Source organism: Chlorocebus sabaeus, chromosome 16, assembly GCF_047675955.1.
Source record: "Chlorocebus sabaeus isolate Y175 chromosome 16, mChlSab1.0.hap1, whole genome shotgun sequence".
NCBI lineage: Eukaryota > Metazoa > Chordata > Mammalia > Primates > Cercopithecidae > Chlorocebus > Chlorocebus sabaeus.
Genome location: NC_132919.1, coordinates 51972571 through 51994763, shown reverse-complemented (window position 1 = coordinate 51994763; position 22193 = coordinate 51972571). Strand labels below are relative to the sequence as shown.

The window sequence follows — 22193 nt, the reverse complement described above, 5'->3', positions numbered from 1 at the left end:
GCCCTTTTGCAAGCTCTGCCCTCCTCCCCTCCACACACCTGGCTCCCTGCAAAAAGCTGGCTTGGACCACAAGCCGCTCAGCTAGACACAAGGAAAAACAGCTACAGCAGCAACAGAAGGGACCCCAGTTAGTAAGATTTTCCTGCTCTGAGGCCAGCCACAAGGGCCTCTCTCTGTATCTCACCCAAAGAAAAAAAGTGGTATTTGAGCATGTGGGTCGCCAGGCCCTTGTTTATGACGCTTTCACATCTGTGGCCTTACTTACTCTCCTCTCCCCTGCCACACGTTCTTCCCTTCCTTTGGTGGTGCAGGAAGCCAGGCCAAACTAGTTCTGAACTCAGGATGTATCCTTCCTGCTACCTGTCCCCCAGGATTCATAGCCTCCTGCCCCCACCCCCAGATATATTCCTAGAGAAGGAACAAGGCAGCCAGCACCTGGCCCAGGAGCAGGAGCGGCCCTCAGAGCCAGCAGCAGGCTCAGTTCCACATTGGAGGCTCAGCTGTTAATGATCTTTCCAGTTCTTGGTTATTAATGATCTTGGGCAGAGAGCGGAGCAGCCCTGATCTCACAGCTCCTCCGGGCTGCCTCACCTGCCGCAGCCTTCCTCCCAGGGCCGAAGGCAGACCCTGACTCCGGGAGGAGGAGGGGCTCGGTTCCAGGGGCTGGTGGCCAACAGTTAACCCTCGCACCACTAGTGGCTGCGACCAAGGTCAAGCTCCCTTCCAGAGTGCTGGCCTCCAACACTCACCTAGACAAACTCCCGGCCTGCTGTCCTGAACCTGGATCCAGCCCATGAAAACCCATAGGGTAGAGAGCATGAAATTGTAATGGACAGGGCCACCCACTCTTGGGGTACTCTCCTACCAAGAATAGAGGTGTATCCCACCCTACCATTTCAGCTGCCTTCACCCCTAAAACTAACCCCCCAAAAAAATCCAGTTCTTATGGCCCCAACCCAAGCAATGGGGTCTTCAGAGGCTAAAGAGGCCATCCGGCTTCCTGGGAACCAGCAAGGAGCTCTGGGGGAGGGCACTGGCAGACAGCCAGCACCGCCCCTCGGGCTTCCTCTCTGTCACGTGGAATTAGCCTCTGGTCTGCCTCCACGCAACTTGTCAGGACAGCCAGGGCTTGGCCTTTACATCCTCAGCCGTTAGAAAAGGGTGTGACAGAATCAATAGTTCCACTGTTTGTGGAACGGATAGAAGAATGAAAGCCTGCTTGCTCCACAGTCATTGTAGGAGGGATAAGTGTAATTGCAGATGTGAAAACATTGAAAATGGTAAGCAAAAGCCATCTTTTCAGATGGGCCAGAGGCAAAGATGTGTGATAGAAAAAGGAAGTGGGCTAGAAGCCCCAGAGGGAGGACAGGATGAGACCTCAGGCAGATTCTCCCACCACAGGAGTCCTGGCACCAGTGAGGCCAAGCTGTGCCTGACCCTGCACCAGGGGGGTGCAGCCACCTGCACCAGGATTCCAGAGCCCAGGCAGTTCCGAGCCTCGCGTGTCAGAGACAACTCGGCCAGCCAGGGTTTAGTAAGCCTACAAGCTCCCTACCTTTCTCTGCCTCTGCCACCATGGCACTGTCAGGCTCCCCAGGGCGTCCCTGGCAGGGCGGGGCAGCCACCACCCCTGGCACAAGCCTCCCTTTTCAAGGAGACTGAGGGATGAATGCCATCCATCATCACCAGAGCCCCTGTGCTGAGCACACATGTTACATCCGGTGCCAGGATAGGTGGGAGCTGGCCCTGAATACCAAGTGGCTTCTGCTGTCCAGAGCCCCCTCTCAGCCTCACCTCCTTCCCACATCCCTCCCAGACGCTCCCAAGGTTCCGCCTCCCTGAGAGGGAGCTGCCCACCTGCTTTAGGCAAACACCCCACCTGGGATACTCCCATGATGCCCCTGTTGTCTATGGCCTGTGCTGTGCCCCTTCCAGAATGCAGAATGAAGCAACCAGGACCAGTGTGTTGTAAAAGGTTGGTTTAATGTCCCAGTGCTCTGATGAGAAGAAACTCCAGCCAGGTAGAGCAAGGATCAGCATGGCCCTGCCTCAACCACAAGTTCCAGTCTCCACACCCACAGCAGCCATGACCAGTAACTGGCTAGCCCCAGGGCAGGGAGAGCCTCAGGGGTCTGACCCCCACAGCACACCCTCCTGGCAGAACTCTGCATGATAAGAGGACAGCAGAAGCCCAACCCTCACCACGATTTGAGGCTACTGAGGTCACTGATGACCATGGAAGATATCTGTCACTGGGGTCCCATGGCCAGGATTTCATGGTAGAAGCGAGAAAAGCCCAATCCTCCCTGCCGCTTAATCCTGACAGTGCCAGGCAGAGAATCCAGCTGGCTGGAAGCCTGAGTGGCTGATAACTCACACTTCTGACTCCAGACTGGAGATCCGCCTCCAGGTGCAGGGTCCCGGGAAGCCTTGCGTCCCACAGGCTACCCTGCTGACCTCGTCCAGTCCCCCACTGTCCCTGTAGCTTGTGCCCAGCCCCAGAGTTCTGCCCCTGTGCCCCAGAGGCCCCCAGGCCCCAGAGAGCCAGGAGCCGTGGCTGGCACAGGATGGAAGGTGAGGACAGACAGCCCCCCAGCAAAACGGCAGGTGGGTGTGGGTGTGCAGGCAGACATGCTGTCTGTGCTGCCAGGCGGGGGCCCCTGCCTGCTCGCCCTCCTGGCAGGCCTCCCGGTAAGTCGGCAGGCACATTGACTGCGCCTGCGCCAAGCGCCTGCAGGCCGAGTGGCCGTCGGGGCGGGCGCAGGTGAGGCAGGTGCACCCAGCGGGCAGCGAGCTGGGCCGAGCGAAGGCCTCGGCCAGGGAACTGGGCAGGGAAGCGTGGCGCGGGCGCGAGCCCCGGGCCCAAGCTGCGTGCAGCAGGGCCTCCCGCCGGGCCAGCTGCTCCAGCCCGAGCAGCGGTAGGTCCTCCGGCTCCGGGGGCTCGGGGAAGAGCGGGAGGAAGGGGCGGCCGGATCGGTCGGCTCGAGGAAAGGAGCTGTAGTGACAGCGCGCGGGCGACAGGGGCCGCTCTGGGAGCGCGCGCCGCTCGGAGGCCGAGAGGTGCCTCCCGCAGTGCCCGGCCCGCACCGGCCACCGCGCCTCCCAGGCTGGGCGGTGCGACACTCGGGAGACGTCGGGCAGGGGCGGCCCCGGCGTCGGGGGACGGCCCGGGGGCTGCGGAGCCCTGCGCACAAGCGCCGCGCGACCCCCGCCTGGCTGTCCCCAGCCCCTGGGGCTCGGCTCTGGGGGCGAGCCAGGGGTGGGCAGGCATGGGCTGGGGCCAGACCGCGGGGTCGGGCAGGGGGGCGGTGGGGGCGCACGGCGGCCACCACCCCAGTTCTCGATGGTGCGAGTGGCGCGGTCCAGGGAGCTGCTCACGCCCGCCGTGGTCACCATGTCGCGGGCCGCCTGCAGCATCTTGAGCACGCTGGCCTGGGCCGAGCTGGCCGTGAGGTCCGGGCTGGGCTGCCGCGGTGGGCTGGCCAGGCTCTGCACCCCGCTGAAGCAGCTGTAGATGCCCTGGGCAGTAGGGAGACGACAGGCCGTGAGCAGCGCCCTCTGCTCAGGGACCCACCACGATTGTCCCCGCCTGGTCCCAAGGCATCATCAGCCTTCTCTAAGTCTCAGGAAGCAGCTAACTGGGAAGCATCTCCCATGTGCCAGCCACTGTGCTTTGCAGATGAATGAGTGGTCTGAGCGCCCAGGGTGACTCATTCTCCTAATCACTCTAGTTAGCACCTGGCACATGAAGGTTCCAACCTGGGCACACCTGTGGGGGGAGGGCTCTGCCCCTCTTCAACCCTGCCGCCCTGGTGAGCCATGCCACCTCTCAGGACTGTGGGTTTTTTTTTTTTTTTTAGACACAGGGTCTCACTCTGCTGCCCAGGCCAGAGTGCAGTGGTGCCATCTCGGTTCCCTGCAACCTCTGCCTCCTGGGCTCAAGTGATCATCCCAACTCAGCCTCCTGAGTAGCTGGGACTGCAGGCGCGCACCACCACGCCCAGCTCATTCTTTTATTTTCTGTAGAGATGGGGTTTTGCCATGTTGCCCAGGCTGGTCTCGAACTTCTGGACTCAAGGGATCCACTGGCCTAAGCCTCTCAAAGTGTTGAGATTACAGGCATGAGCCACGAGCCCGGCCAGAACCTTGGTTTTACCTCTGGAAATGGGCCATGGCCAGCCTGGACTTATCTGGGTAGGTGCCCTTAAAGCTTTGGCTTGTGTGGGAAGGGATGGGCACCCACCCTGCTGAAAGCCAGCAGGAAGTCCAGCTGGGATGTGTTGGGCACCGAGTGGCGCAGCTTCCAGTAGACCAGGTGCTCCCAGGCGAAGACCAGCAGGGCCAGCCCCATGGCCACCAGCAGCATGTAGAAGACACCTGCCATGTTATCGATGTCCAGCTTGCTGCTCATCACCTCGTTCTTCTCATTCTGGCAGATCCCCGAGAGCCACACTGTCTCCAGTTTCTGTGTCTCTCCTGGAGTTGAGTGGGGATACACATCTGGCTCAGGAAATCCCCCCATAAGCAACCCCCTCACAAAGCTCAACACAAGCCTGGAGTAAGAATGGATCTGGGGCCAGGGCGCCACCCACTTCTTCCTCAAGCGGACCACATGGGGATCTAGCCTGGCTGGGGCAGGGTGGTGGGGCGGGGAGTGGAGGGTCAGTGAGCAAGGAAATAGGAAAGCAGGGTGCAGACTGGAGTGGGCAATGCTGGCCTTTGGGTCCTCCCCCTGTGCACCCCCAGTAAAGGCTTGTTGATTGGGTAAATGTTAACATTATTCATTCACTCATCTTCATATACTTATTAACCATCTACATGCCACTCATGGAGCTGGGCACACAGAGACAAAAGGCCTAGGCTCCTAAGAGACACGCGTTCTGATCGCTATTATTATTATTATTATTATTATTATTATTATTATTATTGGGACAGTCATGCTCTGTCACCCAGGCTGGAGTGCAGTGGTGTGATCATGGCTCACTGCAGCCTGGATCTCCTAGGTTCAAGCGATCCTTCCACCTCAGCCCCCTGAGTAGCTGGGACTACAGGCACACCTCCACACCTGGCTAATTTTTGTATCTTTTGTAGAGAGAGGGTATCCCCATGTTGTCCAGGCTGATCCCAATCTCCTAGACTTAAGCAGTCCTCACACCTTGGCCTCCCAAAGTGCTGGGATTACAGGTATGGGCCACCTCACCTGGCCACTCTCATTATTATATGGTTTGAAAAATTAGATTTTTTTTTTTTTTTTTTTTTTTTTTTGAGACAGGGTCTCACTCTGTCACCCAGGCTGGAGTACAGTGGCACAATCATGGCTCACTGCAGCCTCAAACTCCTGAACTGAAGGGATCCTCCTGCCTCAGCCTCCCAAGTAGCTGGGATTATAGGTGTGTGCCTAATTTTTTAAAACTTTTATTTATAGAGACAGGATCTTGCTGTGTTGCCCAGGCTGATCTCAAACTCTTGACTTCAAGTGATCCTCCCGCCTCAGCCTCCCAAAGTGCTGGGGTTATAGCCATGAGCCACCACACCCAGTCTAGACCATGTCTTATCTAACAAGAATGGAACTCCTCTAAACGCAAAGCTCTCTCTGGGTTTGGGGGCAGGCTGGGCTGGACCAGCCACTCACACATGTGGGACTAAGCAGATCCATAATCTCAAGATGGCCATGGAGATACTATACCGAGCAAAGGAGGTGCTCATCTGGGAGAGATCATGGGAGGGGTCTTAGGGAAGAAGAAAGGAGTTCAGCCACTCCATCCATCCCCACCCCCACCGTGAGGCCTGAGCCCCTCCCTGTCTTCCTGCCTTTGAGGGAGTCTCTAGCCCAGTTCCTGCTCCCTCCCTGCACACCTATCCCTTCCTCAAGTCTCTCTCCAGTTGCTCCTATACCTGCCCCCCTCAACTGCCCCAACCTCTCACCCCCCAGAGACCTCTCCCTGCCCACAGGCCTTGGGAACTTTAGTGGTGGTGGAAATGCTGACAACCCTGGGCTCCACAGCCCACCCTGGGCATCCCAGCAGTGGCAGTACCCACCGTCCCCCAGGAACTGCAAGAGCGCCAGGTCTATGGCCCGCTTCCAGTGGGAGTCCTTCTGCATGGCGATGCCGTAGCCAGTGGTGGCAAAGACCTTGCCAGACCCAATGGTGACCAGCTTGCAGCCCTCGTCCTTGCCTGCCATGTAGTTGAGGACAGCAGCATCATAGATGAAGGCATCCAGCTTCCTGGGGACAGGCTGAGCCTCAGAGCTAGGGACCATATGGGAGGGTAGGGGACACCGAAACTGGGGCGTGACAGGGGTCTAAACAACATGAGCTTGCTGGGAGGGACCAATGGGCAGAGCCCTGTCTGGTTGTCTTGCGTCCTGGATGCAGTGAGGACCCCTCCCACCCTCCTCCGCAGAGTGGCCAGGGGACTGTGTTCCCAGAAGACACCACCCTTTCTGCCCACCCCCTCCATGCTCCTAAGGCTCAGAGGATGTCCCAGCCACCACCTCAGGCCGAGGCTGAACTTTGGTCGGCACCACAGCTGTGTTCTGAGACACATGGTGGCCTTCCATTTTTGCCTCAAGCTCCACTCTGTCCCAAGACCTCCTCCCTCCATCCCCCAGGAGTCCTGCAGGGCAGCTCAGTCCTACTGTCCCTACATTGAGAGCTAAGGCTGGTCACTGGGGAGACACGTGGATGGAGACAGCGGGTGCAGGGCTGGGGACCCACCCCATCTTGAGGCTGGTGAGAGCGTCCTCCACCGAGCGCTGGTTGAACTTGACCATGTGGGTGTGCATGTCACGGTAGTTACTGCGGATGTTCCGCTCTGTGCTGCCGTTGGGCACCGTGCCAAAGCGGAAAGGTGGGTACTGATCTTGAGGCCGCTGAAACTGCAGGTGGAGGGCAGCAGCCAGTCACAACCCTTCCTCCAGCCTTCCAGGCACCAAAGCCCCAAACCCACCCTAGAGTCCAGCCCCACAGTGTGGACTTGCATAGTCAGAGCAGAAGGTCTTAAAGGCTGTCCAGGCCACTCCTGTGTTTTCCAAATGGAGACTCTGAGGCCCAAGACAGGGAGAGACTTACCCAAGGCCTCTCAGTCGGTGACCCTGAGCCATCTCTTGCCCCAGCCCCCACCCCCTCCTCAGCAGGCCCTGAAGCTTCTTCCTGCCCCAGCCTCCAGCTCAAATTCCCCAGACTCTGACTGTCCTGGGTCTGCGCATTCACAGCCTGTCCCCACCCTCAGTGTCCCCCCACCCTGTGGCCCCACAACCTTCTTGTCACTGAGGCCCGACACAGTGTCGATGTATTGCTCCTGGATCATGAAGGCGGCCAGGTTGGCCGTGTAGCTGGCGAGGAAGATGACAGCAAAGAAGGCCCAGACCAGAACCATGATCTTGCTGGTGGTGCCCCGCGGGTTCTCGATCGGCACCGAGTTGTTGAAGACCAGCGCCCACAGCAACCACACCGACTTGCCGATGGTGAAAGATGGGCCCCCGGACTCTGGGGGCAAGAGGGGGCTGCTGGGGCTCCTCCTGCCCACTATGAAAGGGCTCAGGGCTCAGCCTGGCCTTGGGGGGCATCCGTCCCTGGCCATTCCCTTACCAAGTCAAGTGAGCTCGCCCATGTGTGTGTGTGTGTGTGTGTGTGTGTGATCTGACTGGCCCCCAGCATGTGTCATCCAAAGGCAAGGGACCTCCCAAAGGTATTCTCTGGAGGACCCATTGCCCCTGAGCCCAACCCTCAGGGTGCCCAGGCCCACCCCTCCTGCCAGGTCCAGGCGAGGCTTACTCTTGCCTCTAGTGAGGTTCTGGTTGTAGCTGACGGGGCTGAAGTACTCGAACATGAAGACGGTGACGGCCACCACAGTGAGGCACATGACAAACATCATCACCCATACCGCAGGGCTATATGGCTCTGGGGACAGAGGGAGGCAGTTCAGAGGCCTTGGCATGTTCCCTGTCCCTGCCCCCAGCCCAGAAGCACTGGGTGGAGACAGGTGGAGTCCACGTGGTCAAAGTAGGGGCCCACCAACTCTGCGGACCCAGCCAAGGGGGCCCCTGACTCACAGCAGCAGAGCCCCAGGAGAGGCCCCCAAAAGAGGTCAGGATCTCCAGCATCCTTGGTCTCCCCCATCCCCCACTTCCCTAGGACAGGTACAAGTCACCCACCCCAAGAAACGTTCTTTTGACTTCACAACCCCTGCCTGGCCCCAAGTGGATGATCTGGTGGTTCCGCCTGGAATCAGGGCCCCTGAGGCCAAATCTTACTCCTCATCCTACCAACATGGAAACCCGTGCCCAGGGAACTGGAGAGACCCACCCCAGGCCTCGGACAAGACTGTTTCTATCTCCTCGAGTAAGAAATCACTACTGCTGGCTGGGCTTGGTGGCTCTCGCCTGTAATCCCAGCACTTGGGGAGGACGAGGTGGGCAGATCACCTGAGATCAGGAGTTCAAGACCAGCCTGGCCAACATGGTGAAACCCCGTCTCTACCAAAAATACAAAAATTAGCCAGGCGTGGTGACACATGCCTGTAGTCCCAGCTACTCAGGAGGCTGAGGCAGGACAATCACTTGAACCCGGGAGGCGTCCGTTGCAGTGAGCCGAGATTGCACCACTGCACTCCAGCCTGGGCAACAGAGTGAGACTCAGTCTCAAAAAAAAGAAAAAAAATCACTACTGTTGGCCAGGTGCAGTGGCTCACACCTGTAATCCCAGCATTTTGGGAGGCTGAGGCAGGTGGACTGCTTGAGTCCAGGAGTTTGGAGACCAGCCTGGGCAACATAGTGAAAACCTGTCTCTATACAAAATACAAAAATTAGCCAGGTGTGGCGGCATGCACCTGTGGTCCCAGCTACTCAAGAGGCTGAGGTGGGAGGATCACTTGAGCCCAGGAGGTCCAGGCTGTAGTGAGCCGAGATGGCACCACTGCACTCCAGCCTGGGTGACAGAGGAAGACCCCATCTTAAAAAAAAAAAAAAAAAAAAAAAAAAAAAAAAAAAAAAAAGGAAAGAAGAAAGGAAGAGAGGGAAGGAGAGAGGGAGGAAGGGAGGAAGGGAAATCACTCCTGCCATGAGCCTTTGCTATGCTATGAAGTGGGTTTTGTTTTCTCTCTTCCGTGGCTGAGGAGCCTGCTCAGAGAGGTTCTGTGACTTGCCCAAGGCCACACAGTAGGACAGGGCAGAGCCGGGGTTTTCACTCCTGTTTGGCCAGCCTCAGGAGTGCCCCTTGCCCCTTGCCTGTGCTCACAGCTCTCTGCCACCTCATACTGCATGTCCCACGTGACCTCTGACTGGGCACTGTGGGAAAGCAAGGATTATGACTGTAGCCCCAGCACCCAGCATGGGACCTGGCTGCCCAACCAATGCTGGACTCCTCACTCAGGAAGCAACACACCTCTTCCCACACTACACTCATTCCTCAGCTCCCCACGGGCCTCCCCCACTTGTTCCACGGTCCTGGCCCATGGCCCTTCCTGAGGCCAGCCTGCCTGCCAAGTTTTCCTATCACTCACAGTGGCACCATGACCCATCCCACACCCCCAACCCCACCCTCACCTGGCAGCCATACCTAGAACCGAACACCGACCTCACTTCTCCCGTCTCCTTTCCACTCACCTCCAGCCAACCTCCAAGACCCAAGGCTGCTGTGCTTGGCCTCTGAGAGCCCACCCAACTCCCCATCTCCACCCAAGCTGTACACACCCTCCTTGTGGGCCCCTCTGGCCCCGAAGCCATCTCTGCCCACCCTGGGCCTCACCCAGGAAGGCCGAGGGGGAGACGGTGCCATTGCTGCGAGCCACCATCACACTGATGCCCGTCTCCACGAAGGGCACAGAGAAGTCTACGATCTCGGAGCGCTCCTCATTGATGGTGAGGGAGCCGATGGCCATGTCTGCCCGCTTGTAGTACACCTGGGGGCCAGACGCCACGGAGGTTTGGAAAAAGGGTTCCTGAGGGGTAGACACGCTTCACAGGCACCTCCAGGCACCCCTTCTAACACCCACTGGCTGAATCAGTCATTCCCTCTGGGGACCTCAGAGCTCAGCTTTCAGTACTGACCATCCCAGGAGTCATCACTGGTGACAGCCCATGCCCCCCTCTAGAGGGCATCTGAGAACCGCATGGGCCTGGGCAGGAGGCAGACAGGCAGGGCAGGTGAGGAGGGAGTGGGTTGGGGCCTACCTCCCCAATCATGCCGTTCCATACGCCGCGCACCCGCTTGCCATGCTTGCCGTTGGTCACAAGGTACAGGTCATAGGAGAATTTGACCACCCTGGCCAGCTTCTTGAGGATGTCGATGCAGAATCCCTTACAACAGAGCTTGGTGTAGGGGGCCACGTCCCCGCTGCTGCAGTCATGCCACCATGAGACCACCGGGAGTTAGAGAACGTCGTGGCCCAGCCCCTCCCCAGCCGCTCCTCCCAGCCTGGCACATGGACCCCTGCCCCACACCCAAGCATGAGACATACACGACACCTGACCATCACACAGCAGCACCCAGCTCACACCAGCCTCCCAGGGCACTCCGCAGACCTGAAGGTGTGGTTGCTCTGCCTGCGGCAGGGCACGGTGTTGGGGACGCAGCCTCCTGTGCCAGGGTCGGGGCTCTCCACGATGACAAAGGGCCTCTCTTCCAGCGTGGCCACCGTCAGGTGCCGACTGTCCACCACGGGCTGCAGAGAGGCACTGTAGCGAGGCCACACGGGGTACTTCATGTATAGGACGCCATGCTCCCAGCGCCCCACCTGTGGAGGGTGACAGTCTCAGCCTGGGGCCTCCAGCCCTACAGCCCCCACCCTCTAGGTGGAGCCTGCCAGGGCCAAGAATCCCCCTCTCTCACCTGGGGACGCTGGGGCAGGTCAGAGTAGGGCTGCTCCTGGCAGCCTTCCCCAGCCTCGGGTCCCTGTGTTCTCCAATCCAGCTCCACACTGACCCACAGCGTCTTCCTAAAGCCCAGACCTGACCCTGTCTCACTCACTGTACTGGTCCCCCCTGACTTTGACAGAAAGTCCTTAGCTGAGCACTCAAGGCCCTTCATGCTCAGGTCCAGTGTCCCCCCATCACTCCTACCTCCTCAGTCTGCACACCCCCAAACACACCCCTGCATCACTTAAAAATGCCCCAAACCCTTCTGCCTCTCTGTCTCTTCCAGGCTAACACCTCTTCCTGGTGGGCTCCTACTCAAACCTCCACAGCCCAGCTCAAATATCCCATCTTCTGTGACCTCTTCCCCAGTTTCTTCCTTTGAAGGCAGAACTAATTCCTGTTCCTCATCTCCAATCCCACAATCTTTTGCACACATCTACTCAAGCACTGATCTCTCCATATTGTTTACAAGCCCATCTGGCCAGCATGGTCATGAGTTACTCCTGCAGGGGCAGGACCAGGAGATAGGAGCTCTTGAAATGTTCTATAGTGGAGGGAAGCTGGGGTGTTATGGGAGCCCAGAGCAGGGCACCTCACCCACCCCGGGGCACCTGGAGGCTTCCCAATGGAGGAGATGTTTGTTTCAGCTGAGACCTGGAAGATGAGGGGTTGGATAAGGGACAGAGGGACTCAGCTGTGGGCACAAGAGGAGGCGGAGACAAAATGAGAGGACACTGAGGGCCCCTGGGCTCACCCCCTTCTCACCATCTCCCAGAGGCGGTGCCGGTTGAGGGCGATCACCACCATGGTGGGCTGGACCAGGTACCCACCAGGGCTGAAGGAGAAGTCTCGGCCCTCCCAGGTGACATTCAGTAGGTGCCTGCCAGAGGGGAGAGATGCCTGCAGCCCTGCCAAGGACCAGGCAACCCCTGCCTCTGCCTCACCACCACCACCGACAGCAGGTGGCCTTGATTGTGTTTATTGTTCAAAGTGCTTCCCTATATTGGCCCCACGATCCTTGCCACACCCTGACACCTGCTGTATTTTCAGATGAGGACACTAAGGCCCAGACAGGTGGGGTAATGTGGCCCCAGGCATGCAGCTAGTGGGAGGTGTAGCTGGCCAGCCCAAGTTCACTGCCACCCAGGTCCCCCGAAGTGCTCCCCACCTCCCTACCCCTATGCCCCGGGCAGGTGCCCACCTGTAGAAGGCCTCCCGGGCAGGGCTGACGGGCCCAGGGTGAGCGCGGCAGTCCCCGGCCGGGGCTGGCAGGGTTCCGTGCTGGCGCCGGTAGCCGTGGGCGCCCAGGGCCAGAATGGCCACGCCGTCGCGGACCTTCTGGCGCAGGCTGAGGCGCCAGCTCTCGGTGACGACGCTGATGAGGCCCACGGGAAAGGTGGCAGGGGGCGCATCGGTGCTGCCCAGCGCCAGGTTGGGCACCAGCCACACGTGGCCGGGCCCCACCAGGCCAGCCTGCGCCGCCTCGGCGAAGAGCACCTCGGCCTCCTCGCTCGAGCAGTAGGCCACGAACACGGGCGCGTCGAGCTGGCGCAGCAGGCGCTGGGTGCGCGCGCGCGGCCCTCCCGGGCCCAGCTCTAGCGTGACCACGTCCAGCAGCCGCCAGCTCAGGTGGCTGGCGTCGGCGACAGCGCGCACGCCCTCCAGGAAGAGCGCGTGGCCCGGGTGCAGGCTGGTGATAACCGCGAAGGCGCTCCAGTCGTACTCTTCCAGCACCTTGAACAACACCTGCAGCTGCTGCTCCAGGGACACGCCCAGCTGCAGGAAGGCGGAGCCCGGCTCCTGGGGGCGGGGCGGGGCCTGAGCCGGGGCGGGGCAGGCTGAGCCCCGCCTCGCGCCCCTTCCCCGACCTCGGCCCCTCCATCCGCTCCCAGGCGCCCTTGCGCCGGTGGATGCTCCGCATTCCGGGAGTCCCCTGGCCTGCGCCTCCCTCCCGCCCCAACGTGGTTCCCCGCTGCCCATTAGCATGGTCATGCCCGGCCCCCAGCCCACCACGCTGGCCCGCAGACCCGCAGCATCAGCACCACCGGGGAGTTTGTCAGAAATGCAGATTCTCAGGTCGCACCCCACACCGACTGGATCGGAGTCGCTGGGTATGGCGCCTGGCATCTGTATTCTAACAAGCCCTTCAGTGGACCCTTGAGCCCGCTAGACTGAGAAGCGCTGCCCCGGACCAACTGAATCTGAATTCCAGAGGTGCAAAGCCAGGTGTCTGTATTTCCTAAGAGCACGATGAGGGTCGAGAGCCAGTGTCCTGAGATCTTACGCCGGGGCCCCAAGAGGACTGGGAAACACCATCCTGGTCGGAGCCCTGAGGGTGGGAAAGCTCCTCTCCACCCCCTGCCACCACAAAAGCCCAAGGCACTGCCTGCTGGCACCGGGGTCAGCGCAGTCCCCTCCTAACTGGTCTCATTGCTGCCACTGTCCCAGTCTTTTAAAAAAGCAAATAAGGGAAAATTCAGAGGCCAAGCAATGCAGTTTCTTCAACAAACAAATTGCAAGGAAAAAAGAGGGAGAGACAGAGAAGGGGCCCAGAGGTTGAGAGAAACTTAGAAGCCACACCAACCAACCGGCACGTGTGGACCTGATTTGGCTCTTGATTCGAGCAAACAGGCTGCAAAATAAACATTTATGACAGTTATGAGACAATGGGGAAATTTGAACACTGCCTGGATATTTGAAGGAATTTTTATTATTTTTTAGATGTGATGATGTATGGTGGTTTTACTTTCTTAATCCCTTATCTGCCAGGGATACATACTGAAATATTTATGGATGGAATAAGAGGATGCCTGGGCTTCGCTTCAAATTAACACAGAAGAAGGGAAAGGGGGTGGTGGTGAGGCTGGGGTGGATGACCAGGGCGAATGGGGGATATATAAGCCTTCCTTATACTTTTTAATGTATACTCAAAATTCTTCATATAAAAATTAATGAAACAGGCAAATCAAATCAGTCTCTTCCCTCGACTCTCCTCTGCTCTTCCCTGAGTGGCTAGATCACCAGAGGCAGGTCTAGGAAGCTCACAGGGCTAAGGCGGGCACGGATCATGGCCACCATCACAGCCCGCTTGCCCTGCCCTGGCTGCCCACTTGCTTAGGGAAAAGCCCAAATGTCTTCTCAGATGGCCAGGCCCCCGCCTCCTTCTCCAGGCTTTTCCCTCTATTCCTCCAAAGCTCTGAGCTCCTTCCCCGCCTTGGGAACTTCATCCCAGCTGCTCCTCTGCCTGGGCCTCTCCCCCTCCCCACTGACTCACCCTTAGGCCCTCAGCCTAGACGTCATTTCTCCAGAGACCTTCCCTGGCCAACACCCTATGCATGAGCCATGCGTGAGCTGCCTCACAGCATCCTGTGTTTTTCCTTCAGAATGCTTGTCCCAGTTGTAACTGCGGATCGGTGTGTGTTTGGAACGTTCTCCCCCAGCCCTGCAAGGGCAGGGCCATTTCTGCCTCCCCCAGGGTTCCAGGGTTCCCTGGAGTGCTCACCCTACAGGTGAACTACCACTGCCCAAAGGGCGTGGCACCACCTCCATGCCCAGCTGGCCCTCGGGGTCTTCACCCTGACCTAGGAAGCTGAGGGCAGCAGACAGCAGGAGGGCTGGGGCCTGAGCCCCGCAGCCAGAGGTGGGCCTGCACCCTGCCTGCCCCTCATCCAGACACAATGTGAGGGCAGCCCAGAATGTCTCTCGTCTAGAACATGGGCTGTCATTTCCATAGCCATCTCCCCATCACCCACGTCATGCCCTCAGCCCCCACCTCCCTGCTGGTCCCGTCTAATCCCAGCTTCCCAGAACCTAAGCACCGCCCGCCCCAACCTGGCTCCAGGCCTGAGGCACGAGGGGACATGAGTTTGGACATGCACCTTGGGGGAGAGGACCACAGCGGAGCCTCCGCTGATGCTGAGGATGGGCACATGGGTCTGGGAGGAGATGAAGTCAAGGATCTGGGCCACCGCCTCGGTGCCCACGTTGTCCTCAAAGACAATGCCGTGGACGCGGGCAGCACCCAGGAGGCCGCAGATCTGGGTGAGGAGGCTGCTGGGGTTTGTGTTGTTGACCCCCACTGTGAGTGGCTGGATCTCCAGGGGCAGGTCCAGGAAGCTCTGGGGGGTGAGGCGGGCACGAACCTGGGCCTGGGGCGGCCCCGAGCTGCCAAACACCACGGCCACCGTCATGCCCTGCTCGCCCTGCCCCAGCCCCGCCCAGGCACCGAAGAGCGAGGTGAGCAACAGGGCCGGCCCCAGGGCCCCACCCATGTCCACTGGAGGGTCCTGCGGAGAGACCAGGACAAGCACAGATAGGGAAACAGAGGTTTGGAGAGAGGTAGATGGACAGACAGGAGGGACAGAGGGGCACACATACAGAAGATGAAAGAGAAGAAGGGAAAACCTCCCTCCCCGAAGAGAGGCAGAGAGAGAGGGAGACAGACAGACACAGACAAAGAGAAAGAGACAGAGGTTAGTTGAGCATCCCAAGGTCATCCCGGAAGAGCAAGGGCTGGGGAAGAAGAGGAGCCACAACCAGGACCCAGCCCTCCAGTCTACCAATGAACTGCACACTTGGCTGGAAAGGCAAGGCCTTCCGAAACTCAGCCACCGGGCTCTGCCCTAGAAAGTTATACTGAAAATGCTAGTCTGGGGTTCAAGTGCATGGATTTGAGTCAGACAGATCTGAGTTCATGTCCCAGTTCTGCCACTAACTGGCTGTGTGATCTTAGGGAAGTCACTTAGCCTCTCTGAGCCATGTTTTCTTGCCTGAAATCATCACAGCAGTGTGGGGACTTAGATGAGCTAACAGGCTATTTGCTGGGATTAGTGACCTTATCCTGCAGGTGACAGGCCCCCAGCCAGGTGAAGGAAGACAGCTCTTACATCACCCCCAACCCCCCGCCCCGCCGCCAGTCCTCTCTGTAGTCTAAATGGGATCTTCCATCTGTCTCTCATCAGGGCCTGTGCTACTGGTCCAGCGTGCCCTGCTTGCCATGGGGCCAGCCCCAAGGGCCCTGCTCTGCATGGCTCTGCCTGGCACAGAGCCCCCTCCTCCTCAGCACTGGACGTCACTACAGCCCTTCCTTCTGTGGCCTCGGCTAGCAGCAGCTCTTAGCAGCAGGGTGCAACAGCGCTGACTTGTTCAGAGCTCAGGGGTACCCAAAACCCCAAGCTGGTGAGCGGGGGTTTGGTCTCGTTTCACATGAGCTGGTGGGCTGGCCTCTCAGGCCATCACTGGCGTGCAGGATCTTTTTAATCCGATCCAGGGCCCTGACATGTATCCTTGCTAAATGTCATTATTTTGGATTGGGACCAAGAGCCACAGCAGTGAGGGTAACGCAAAGCCTGAGTGGAGTGGTGCCCACGGATGTCGCTCTCCCAGCTGGCCATCGGCCACGGCACTGCCACCTCTTCCATCTTCATCACATCCCCAACAAAACTTCTGAGCAGGGGAGAGCTAAAGGGTGGACAGGATGAGCCTGCCACTCTAGCCCTCCCGCCTCCCCCAGGATCTGCACATTTCTGCTACAGAAATGCTCACAAAAATCAAGAAGTTGCCAGAAACCGCGCCTCGGAAAGGCAGATGTCCTTCAGGGCTGGGGCCCGAGACAATGGCTGGGCAGGCTCCAGCTTTCTCACAGGGCCTTCCTTTTGCCTGCCGCCAAATTTCTCTCTCTTTTTTTAATCCAAAGCCTAATGTCTTACAGACATATGGGCCTTCTTGGGTCTCTAGTCTTCTCTAAGGAATCCAGAGAGCGGGGAAGTGCAAGAGGCTACCGGGAACATTCAGGAAAGTTCCTCTTCTCCCCAGGGTGGCACTGAAAGGATCCCTCCAGGGGAACCCACTAGACTGACTTTAGTGCAGAAACATAAATTGGCGCATGTGTACTGAGCCCCTTCCCTGCAGTCGGCACTGGACGGTGGAATGTCCCTGTGGGTGAGACATGGTCCCTCCCTCCAGGAACTTAGAGTCAAATCTGCAGAATGAGCATGCTGCTGTTAGCACCTCCAACCTCATTTTTTTCTAAATGTATTTCTCTTTCCACCCTTCCCTCCCTACTTCCCTCAAACTCCCCAGCCTCCCCCTTAAGACCTTCTCTTAGCTAAGGATCTAGAGCTTATTCACAGGAAGGTATAAGGGACTGATAATAGCTGAAAGGGTTCTCATTCCCAAGAGAGAGGTAGTTGAGCCTTAAGCTAAAGTGCCAGGTGGTAGAATTTCAGGCTAACAAGACAGGAGTTTTGGCAAGGAAGGGAATATTGTTCTCATGTTGGTGCCCTTGAAGTCTTCCCATGTGTATGGTTCCCTAGTACAGTGACACAGAAGTGACAGAATTGACAGCCCAGAGACATGTTTGAGTTTGGCATGGGATCGATCAATGCCATGCCATGCCTCAGCTACCACCACCAATCAGGGATGTCAAATCTCGACCACAAAGGACACTGACATGCTTGCCACTCCCCTTGTAAGGCCTCTGTCTGCCCACCTCTGCCCACACCTCCAGGTCCTAGAGGTTCCTTGCCCTCTGGGGAGCCCCAAACCTCCTACCACCACTGCCTCCCAGTGATAAGCTCTAGATCTGTGCTGCCCAGTATAGAAGCTCCCAGTCATCCATGACTATTGGGTACTGGAAACATCTCTCACCCAAATGGAGGTTGCTACCAGTATAAAATTTCATCCCACACTGCACACTGAAGACAATAGGGAAAAAGAATGTCAAAATCTCATAAACATTTGTATCTTAATTACATGTTGAAATAATAACATTGGGGTATGTTTAGTCAAGGAAAATATACTATTAAAATTAATGTTACCTGTTTCTATTTGTTTTTTTTTGTTTTGTTTTGTTTTTTTGAGACGGAGTCTCGCTGTATCGCCCAGGCTGGAGTGCAGTGGCCGGATCTCAGCTCACTGCAAGCTCCGCCTCGCGGGTTTTTACGCCATTCTCCTGCCTCAGCCTCCCGAGTAGCCAGGACTACAGGCGCCCGCCACCTCGCCCGGCTAGATTTTTGTATTTTTTAGTAGAGACGGGGTTTCACCGTGTTAGCCAGGATGGTCTCGAACTCCTGACCTCGTGATCCGCCCGTCTCGGCCTCCCAAAGTGCTGGGATTACAGGCTTGAGCCACCACGCCCAGCCTCTATTTGTTTTAATGTGGTTACTAGAAAATTTTAAATTGCACTTGTGGCTCCCATTTTATTTATTTATTTATTTTACTTCTCTGGACAGTGTTACCGTGGATGAAGGGCCCAGGCTCCTCAACTGCAAAGGGGCAGAATAAGCAGTCTGCCATGGGCGTCTCCAACCTCCTTCTTCTAAATGTATCTCTCTTTCCACCAATAGCCTGCCCTCCATACTCCCCTCAAGCTTCCGGCCTCCCCAATCAAGACCTTTTCTTAACCAAGGACCTAGAGCTCATTCACGTGCAGGAATAGGGTCTGATAACAGCTGAAATGTTCTCATTCCCGCTCTCTCCAATAGGAAGGCATCCTCCTGGGCTGGGGACACCAGAGACTCTCTCCAAAGGGAAGGTGTCCTCCCAGGCTAGGGGGTGGGGGAGTTGAGGCAGGTTGTATCTCTAACCAAGGGGCCTAAAATGGGGGAGGGATCCCAGAATACCTCCAGAGAAAGGGGCCAAAACTAGGTAAGTCTCTGGGCTCCCAATAGCAAGGGGCAGACTCAAGGAGCTTCTGACGTCTGTCTTATTACCCTGTCTAACCCCGCCGCCCTACAGAGGTAGGAGGGACAAACCCCGCTCTGCCTCACCACAATCTCCTGCCTTGCCTCCCCCTCCCCACCTCCCATCTACCCACCCCCACCAGCCCCACTGCACTGCTGAAGCCGCCCTCCAGCCACTGCTCCCTCCTCACACAGGACAGCTACTCCCTGGTGCCCACAAATGAAGTCCGGACAGCTTAGTCCCATAGACAGAGCCCTCTGCACCCTGACCACAACCAACCATCCTCCCATCCCTGGAGCCCACAGCTCTGCCAGTCTGCTGGCCCAACAGCCCCACTCTGCCTTCGTCTCCAGGCCTTGTTCCAGCATCCCCCAGGCTGGAACGTCCTCATCCCAACAGAAGTCTACTCTCCTTCAGGGCCCAGCTGAAATCCCTCTCCCACAGGCACCTGCCTTGATGCTTCAGGCTCCAGGTGCAGGGTCTGCGGCCAGGCTGAGGCAGCTGCCCTTCTTCCCTTTGCCCTGGCTTCCCCTCCTGGGTGGGAGCTCTGTGCAGTAGTCCCCTCCACCCCTCCATTCTGTCCTGCGGCAGGTGTGTGTGTGTGCACTCATGAACACCCTGCCCCACACTGGACTGCGAGCTCCTTGAGGGCAGACACATTGTCTCAGAGACCTCTGCCCACCCACCCACTCAGGGTCTCACCCCTTCCACAAACAGCCCTTAAACTAATGTTTGACAAACACAGAGATCCCCAAAGATCCCCAGAGAGGATGGCAGTGGTCAATCCTTCAGGACACAGCAGCATCTGGAAGGGTCTGAGCACCTTCCCAGGCTGGGGGCCTTCTTCCTGGGTCCCCACAGCTCAGCCAGATCCCCTGGCACAGACCTGCACGCACATGCACACTCCCGCACTCACACCGGCTCACATCGGAGATACCGATGGCTCCCTTTCTCCCAGGCTAGGAAACTTGGTCGCTGGAGTCCTCCCTGCCCACCAGCAGAACCCCGGACCCCCTGCCCTTCCGGTGAGCCGCCCTTCCTTTGCCGTCGGGTTTCCCTCCCTCCCTTTTGCCCGGCCAAAACCCGAACTGAGGCGCCAGGGGAGAGGACCGGCGTTCTAGCATGCCCCACTGCTGGGGGCACGGAGTTCTCGCTCCTCCAAGGCTACGGCCCCCAGTCTCCGCTGACCAAGCCCGGACTCCCCCCGGCCCCCGGGACGCCCCGCCCCCTCCCCTCCGCAGGAATCTCTTACACTCGGGCTGTGAAGTTCGGGGTATTTTTAGGCCGGCGATAAATAATTCATAGGGAACGTGGCATCAGGCTCCCCCCGCGGGAGGAGGGGGCGCGAGCAGCGAGAGCCACCGTCACCCGCGGCTCAAGGACACTCGCGATGCGGCGGCGGCGGCGGCGGCTCCGGGCGGGGACCCGCGCCACGCCTCCTGGCGGCGGAGCTGGGCACCACGCACCCGGCGCCCCCCGCCCCGCGCTGTCCCCCGCCGGCGTCCGCGGCTCCAGCGCCCCCACCCCCACTCCCCCAAGCTGGGTCGTGATCCTGAGCCCCGCAGTGGGGGGACCAAGCCAGTCTAGCAGGCGGCCCTGGTACCAGCCCAGGCCTGCCCCGGGGCCCTGGGCGAACCCAGGTGTCCTGGACCTGCCTACCTGCCTCTTGCACGCTCTTATTCTTCGGGAGTTTAGAAACAGGCTCAAAGTCACTAGCCCCGCCAAGACCTGGACGGGCTCCGAAATACAGCCAGCGGAATGGTACCCTCCCCAAATAAGTTTCTTTCCTCGATTTTCCTGTGGCCTGGGCTCAGGGACTGAACTAAGATGACGCCACCATCCGAGGGCTGGGGGACCGAGCCAGAAGTCCCCTTGGACTACCAGGACTGGGAAACCGAGTGGACGAATAGGGTGGGCATCGGGGCCTGGCGGGAATTTCTGTCTTGCTCACCCAGCAGCTCCTTGCAGGGTCGTGGGACGCACCTGGAGGTTCAGGTTGCCTGGTGCCTTTGCTCCGTGTGTCCCCGCCTTGCCCGCCTAGGCAGGAAACAGGAGGCTCGAGGCTTCCCCTCCCCGCCGTCGGGGATCCTGGGTGAAGCCCCCAGAGACTGGCGCAGGCGGCTGGTGCGCAGCCAGGGCCCAGCGCCAGGTCACGCTCGCCCAGCGCCCTCTCTGCCTACCCTTCCCTTCGCGCGCTGGAAGCCCGGGAGCCCGGCACGGGCCAGCATCTGCAAGATGCCACTACTCCGGAAGCCCACTCCGATTCTCCCCGGTCGCAGGAGGGAGAGACCTAGGCTGGGGCAGAGGAGATGGGGCAGAGCTGGAGGGGAAGAATCGGCACTCACGGCGGAGGAAGGGGTCTGGGCGCCGAGGCAAGTGTGCAGCAGGTGCCCAGCAGACCTAGGGAAACCGGGGCACTGGGCTGGGGAGCCGCACAGCCCCCTTTCGCCTTCTCGATTCCTTTCCAACCCCTCGCTCTGGTCGATCCCAGCCCTGGCCCCAGCTCCCTGACCTGTTCCCCGCCCTCCGCCCCGGTGGCTTCCAGCAGCAACAGTTGGGGTCCTCCGCGGCAGCCCAGACTCCCCCACTCCCGCGGTGCCGCCGCGCCAGGCGAAGGAGGAGGGGGGCTCGGCGACCCCGGGGAGCTGCACCCGCGTCCTTCTCTCACGTCCGCCGCGTGCCTGTCTCCTCGGCCTCTTCTTCACCTCCTCTCCGGCCGCCTGGGTCCAAACCCAAGGCCGGGTTCCCGAGGGTCCGGGTCCTCCAGCCGCCCCCTCCTCGCGCCCCGAGAGTCCTGCGCGGGCCCGGCTCCCCCCAGGTGTCCCGCCTCTGTCTCCGCCGTCCTTGCTTGCGCGCCGCGGGAACCCAGCCCCAAGTTGGCGGCGAAGTTGGCGCCCCCCGCCCGCCGCCTGCCACTCACCGAGAGGAAGGGGCGCTGCGTCCGCGCCGAGAGCCCACGCCGGCCGCCTCCCTCGCGGTGTCTGTCCCAGAGCCTCGGCCCCGGAGCGCTGGCGCGCTCAGTCTCAGCTCCGCGGGCGCCGGAGCCAGGGCGCGGCGGGGCGGGGGAGGGTGGCGCGGCCTGGCCGGCTGGCCCCGACCGGCCCCCGCGCCCCGCGACCCTCCCGAGGCTCACACGGCGCCCGGCTCCGTCCCGGGCTGGTCTGCGCGCCGAGCCTGCTGCTCCCAGGGCTCGCAGCCGACTGTGCAGGAGCTTTCACCGCCGCCCGCGAGGGCCCGCCCCGCCGGGGCCCGTCGCCTCCGCCCTGGCTCGGCCCGGCCAGTCGCCCCTCGATGCCCCTCCCGCCGCAGGCCCGGGTCCCTCTCTCCTCTCCGGGACCGCGTCCCCAGACCCGACACTCGGAGCAAGTGCGCCTCGGAGGAAACACCAGCCTGCCTGAAACCTAGGTTTGAGCCTGCAGCTCACAAGTGTGTGACCTTGGGTTAATTTCGAGGACCCCTCAGTTTATAAAGCGCAGCAGCATCTTGGGGGCTGCCATGAAAGGGAGTGACCACTCTCCGGACACTGCTAACTCCTAGGGAGATTGAGGCACTATTTTTAAAGGCCAGTGGGTCTGACTGGAAAGAGAGGCAGGAAGGTTTTGGGAGCCAAAGAATGGGCCCCGGGCTAGACTCGCCTGGGGCACCCAGAGGT

General features: G+C 59.4%; 2 protein-coding genes across 8 annotated transcripts in view; one reads left to right on the top strand and one right to left on the bottom strand.

The window, feature by feature from the left end:
* The window catches only part of TMEM104 (transmembrane protein 104), a 68793-nt gene extending 64024 nt beyond the window's left edge, over positions 1–4769 (top strand). The window contains exon 11 of the mRNA XM_073005053.1: positions 4437–4769. Within this exon, the coding sequence (XP_072861154.1) occupies positions 4437–4562 (126 nt within the window). The 3' untranslated portion in view covers positions 4563–4769. The remainder of the gene's footprint in view (positions 1–4436) is intronic.
* On the bottom strand, positions 1965–21732 carry GRIN2C (glutamate ionotropic receptor NMDA type subunit 2C). Of its 7 annotated transcripts, none has more exons than XM_008011829.3 (12): positions 14737–15710; positions 12060–12658; positions 11624–11738; positions 10526–10737; positions 10175–10340; positions 9750–9903; positions 7779–7904; positions 7261–7490; positions 6720–6880; positions 6040–6227; positions 4244–4476; positions 1965–3519 (listed from the first exon to the last, which is right to left on the bottom strand). In XM_008011829.3, the coding sequence occupies exons 1-12, from the start codon at positions 15352–15354 to the stop codon at positions 2374–2376; spliced, it is 3948 nt and encodes a 1315-aa protein (XP_008010020.2). In that variant the 5' UTR covers positions 15355–15710; the 3' UTR covers positions 1965–2373. The 7 variants fall into 7 exon arrangements, with proteins under 7 accessions (XP_008010020.2, XP_072861148.1, XP_072861149.1 ...); XM_073005047.1 differs by lacking the exon at positions 14737–15710 and adding an exon at positions 21462–21732 and having other exon boundaries at positions 2266–3519; XM_073005048.1 differs by lacking the exon at positions 14737–15710 and adding an exon at positions 21054–21228 and having other exon boundaries at positions 2266–3519.
* Between the last annotated feature and the right edge of the window lie 461 nt (positions 21733–22193).

What these genes read in the sequence shown, in the direction of transcription:
- GRIN2C (XM_008011829.3), bottom strand. Translation starts at nt 15,354, where the DNA reads ATGACCTTGGGATGCTCAACTAACCTCTGTCTCTTTCTCTTTGTCTGT. An exon ending in GAACCTCACTAGAGGCAAGA is followed by an intron (nt 7,491 to 7,778) that starts GTAAGCCTCGCC and finishes TCTTGCCCCCAG; the next exon opens with AGTCCGGGGGCCCATCTTTC. An exon ending in TCCTGCTGGCTTTCAGCAGG is followed by an intron (nt 3,520 to 4,243) that starts GTGGGTGCCCAT and finishes CCTACTGCCCAG; the next exon opens with GGCATCTACAGCTGCTTCAG.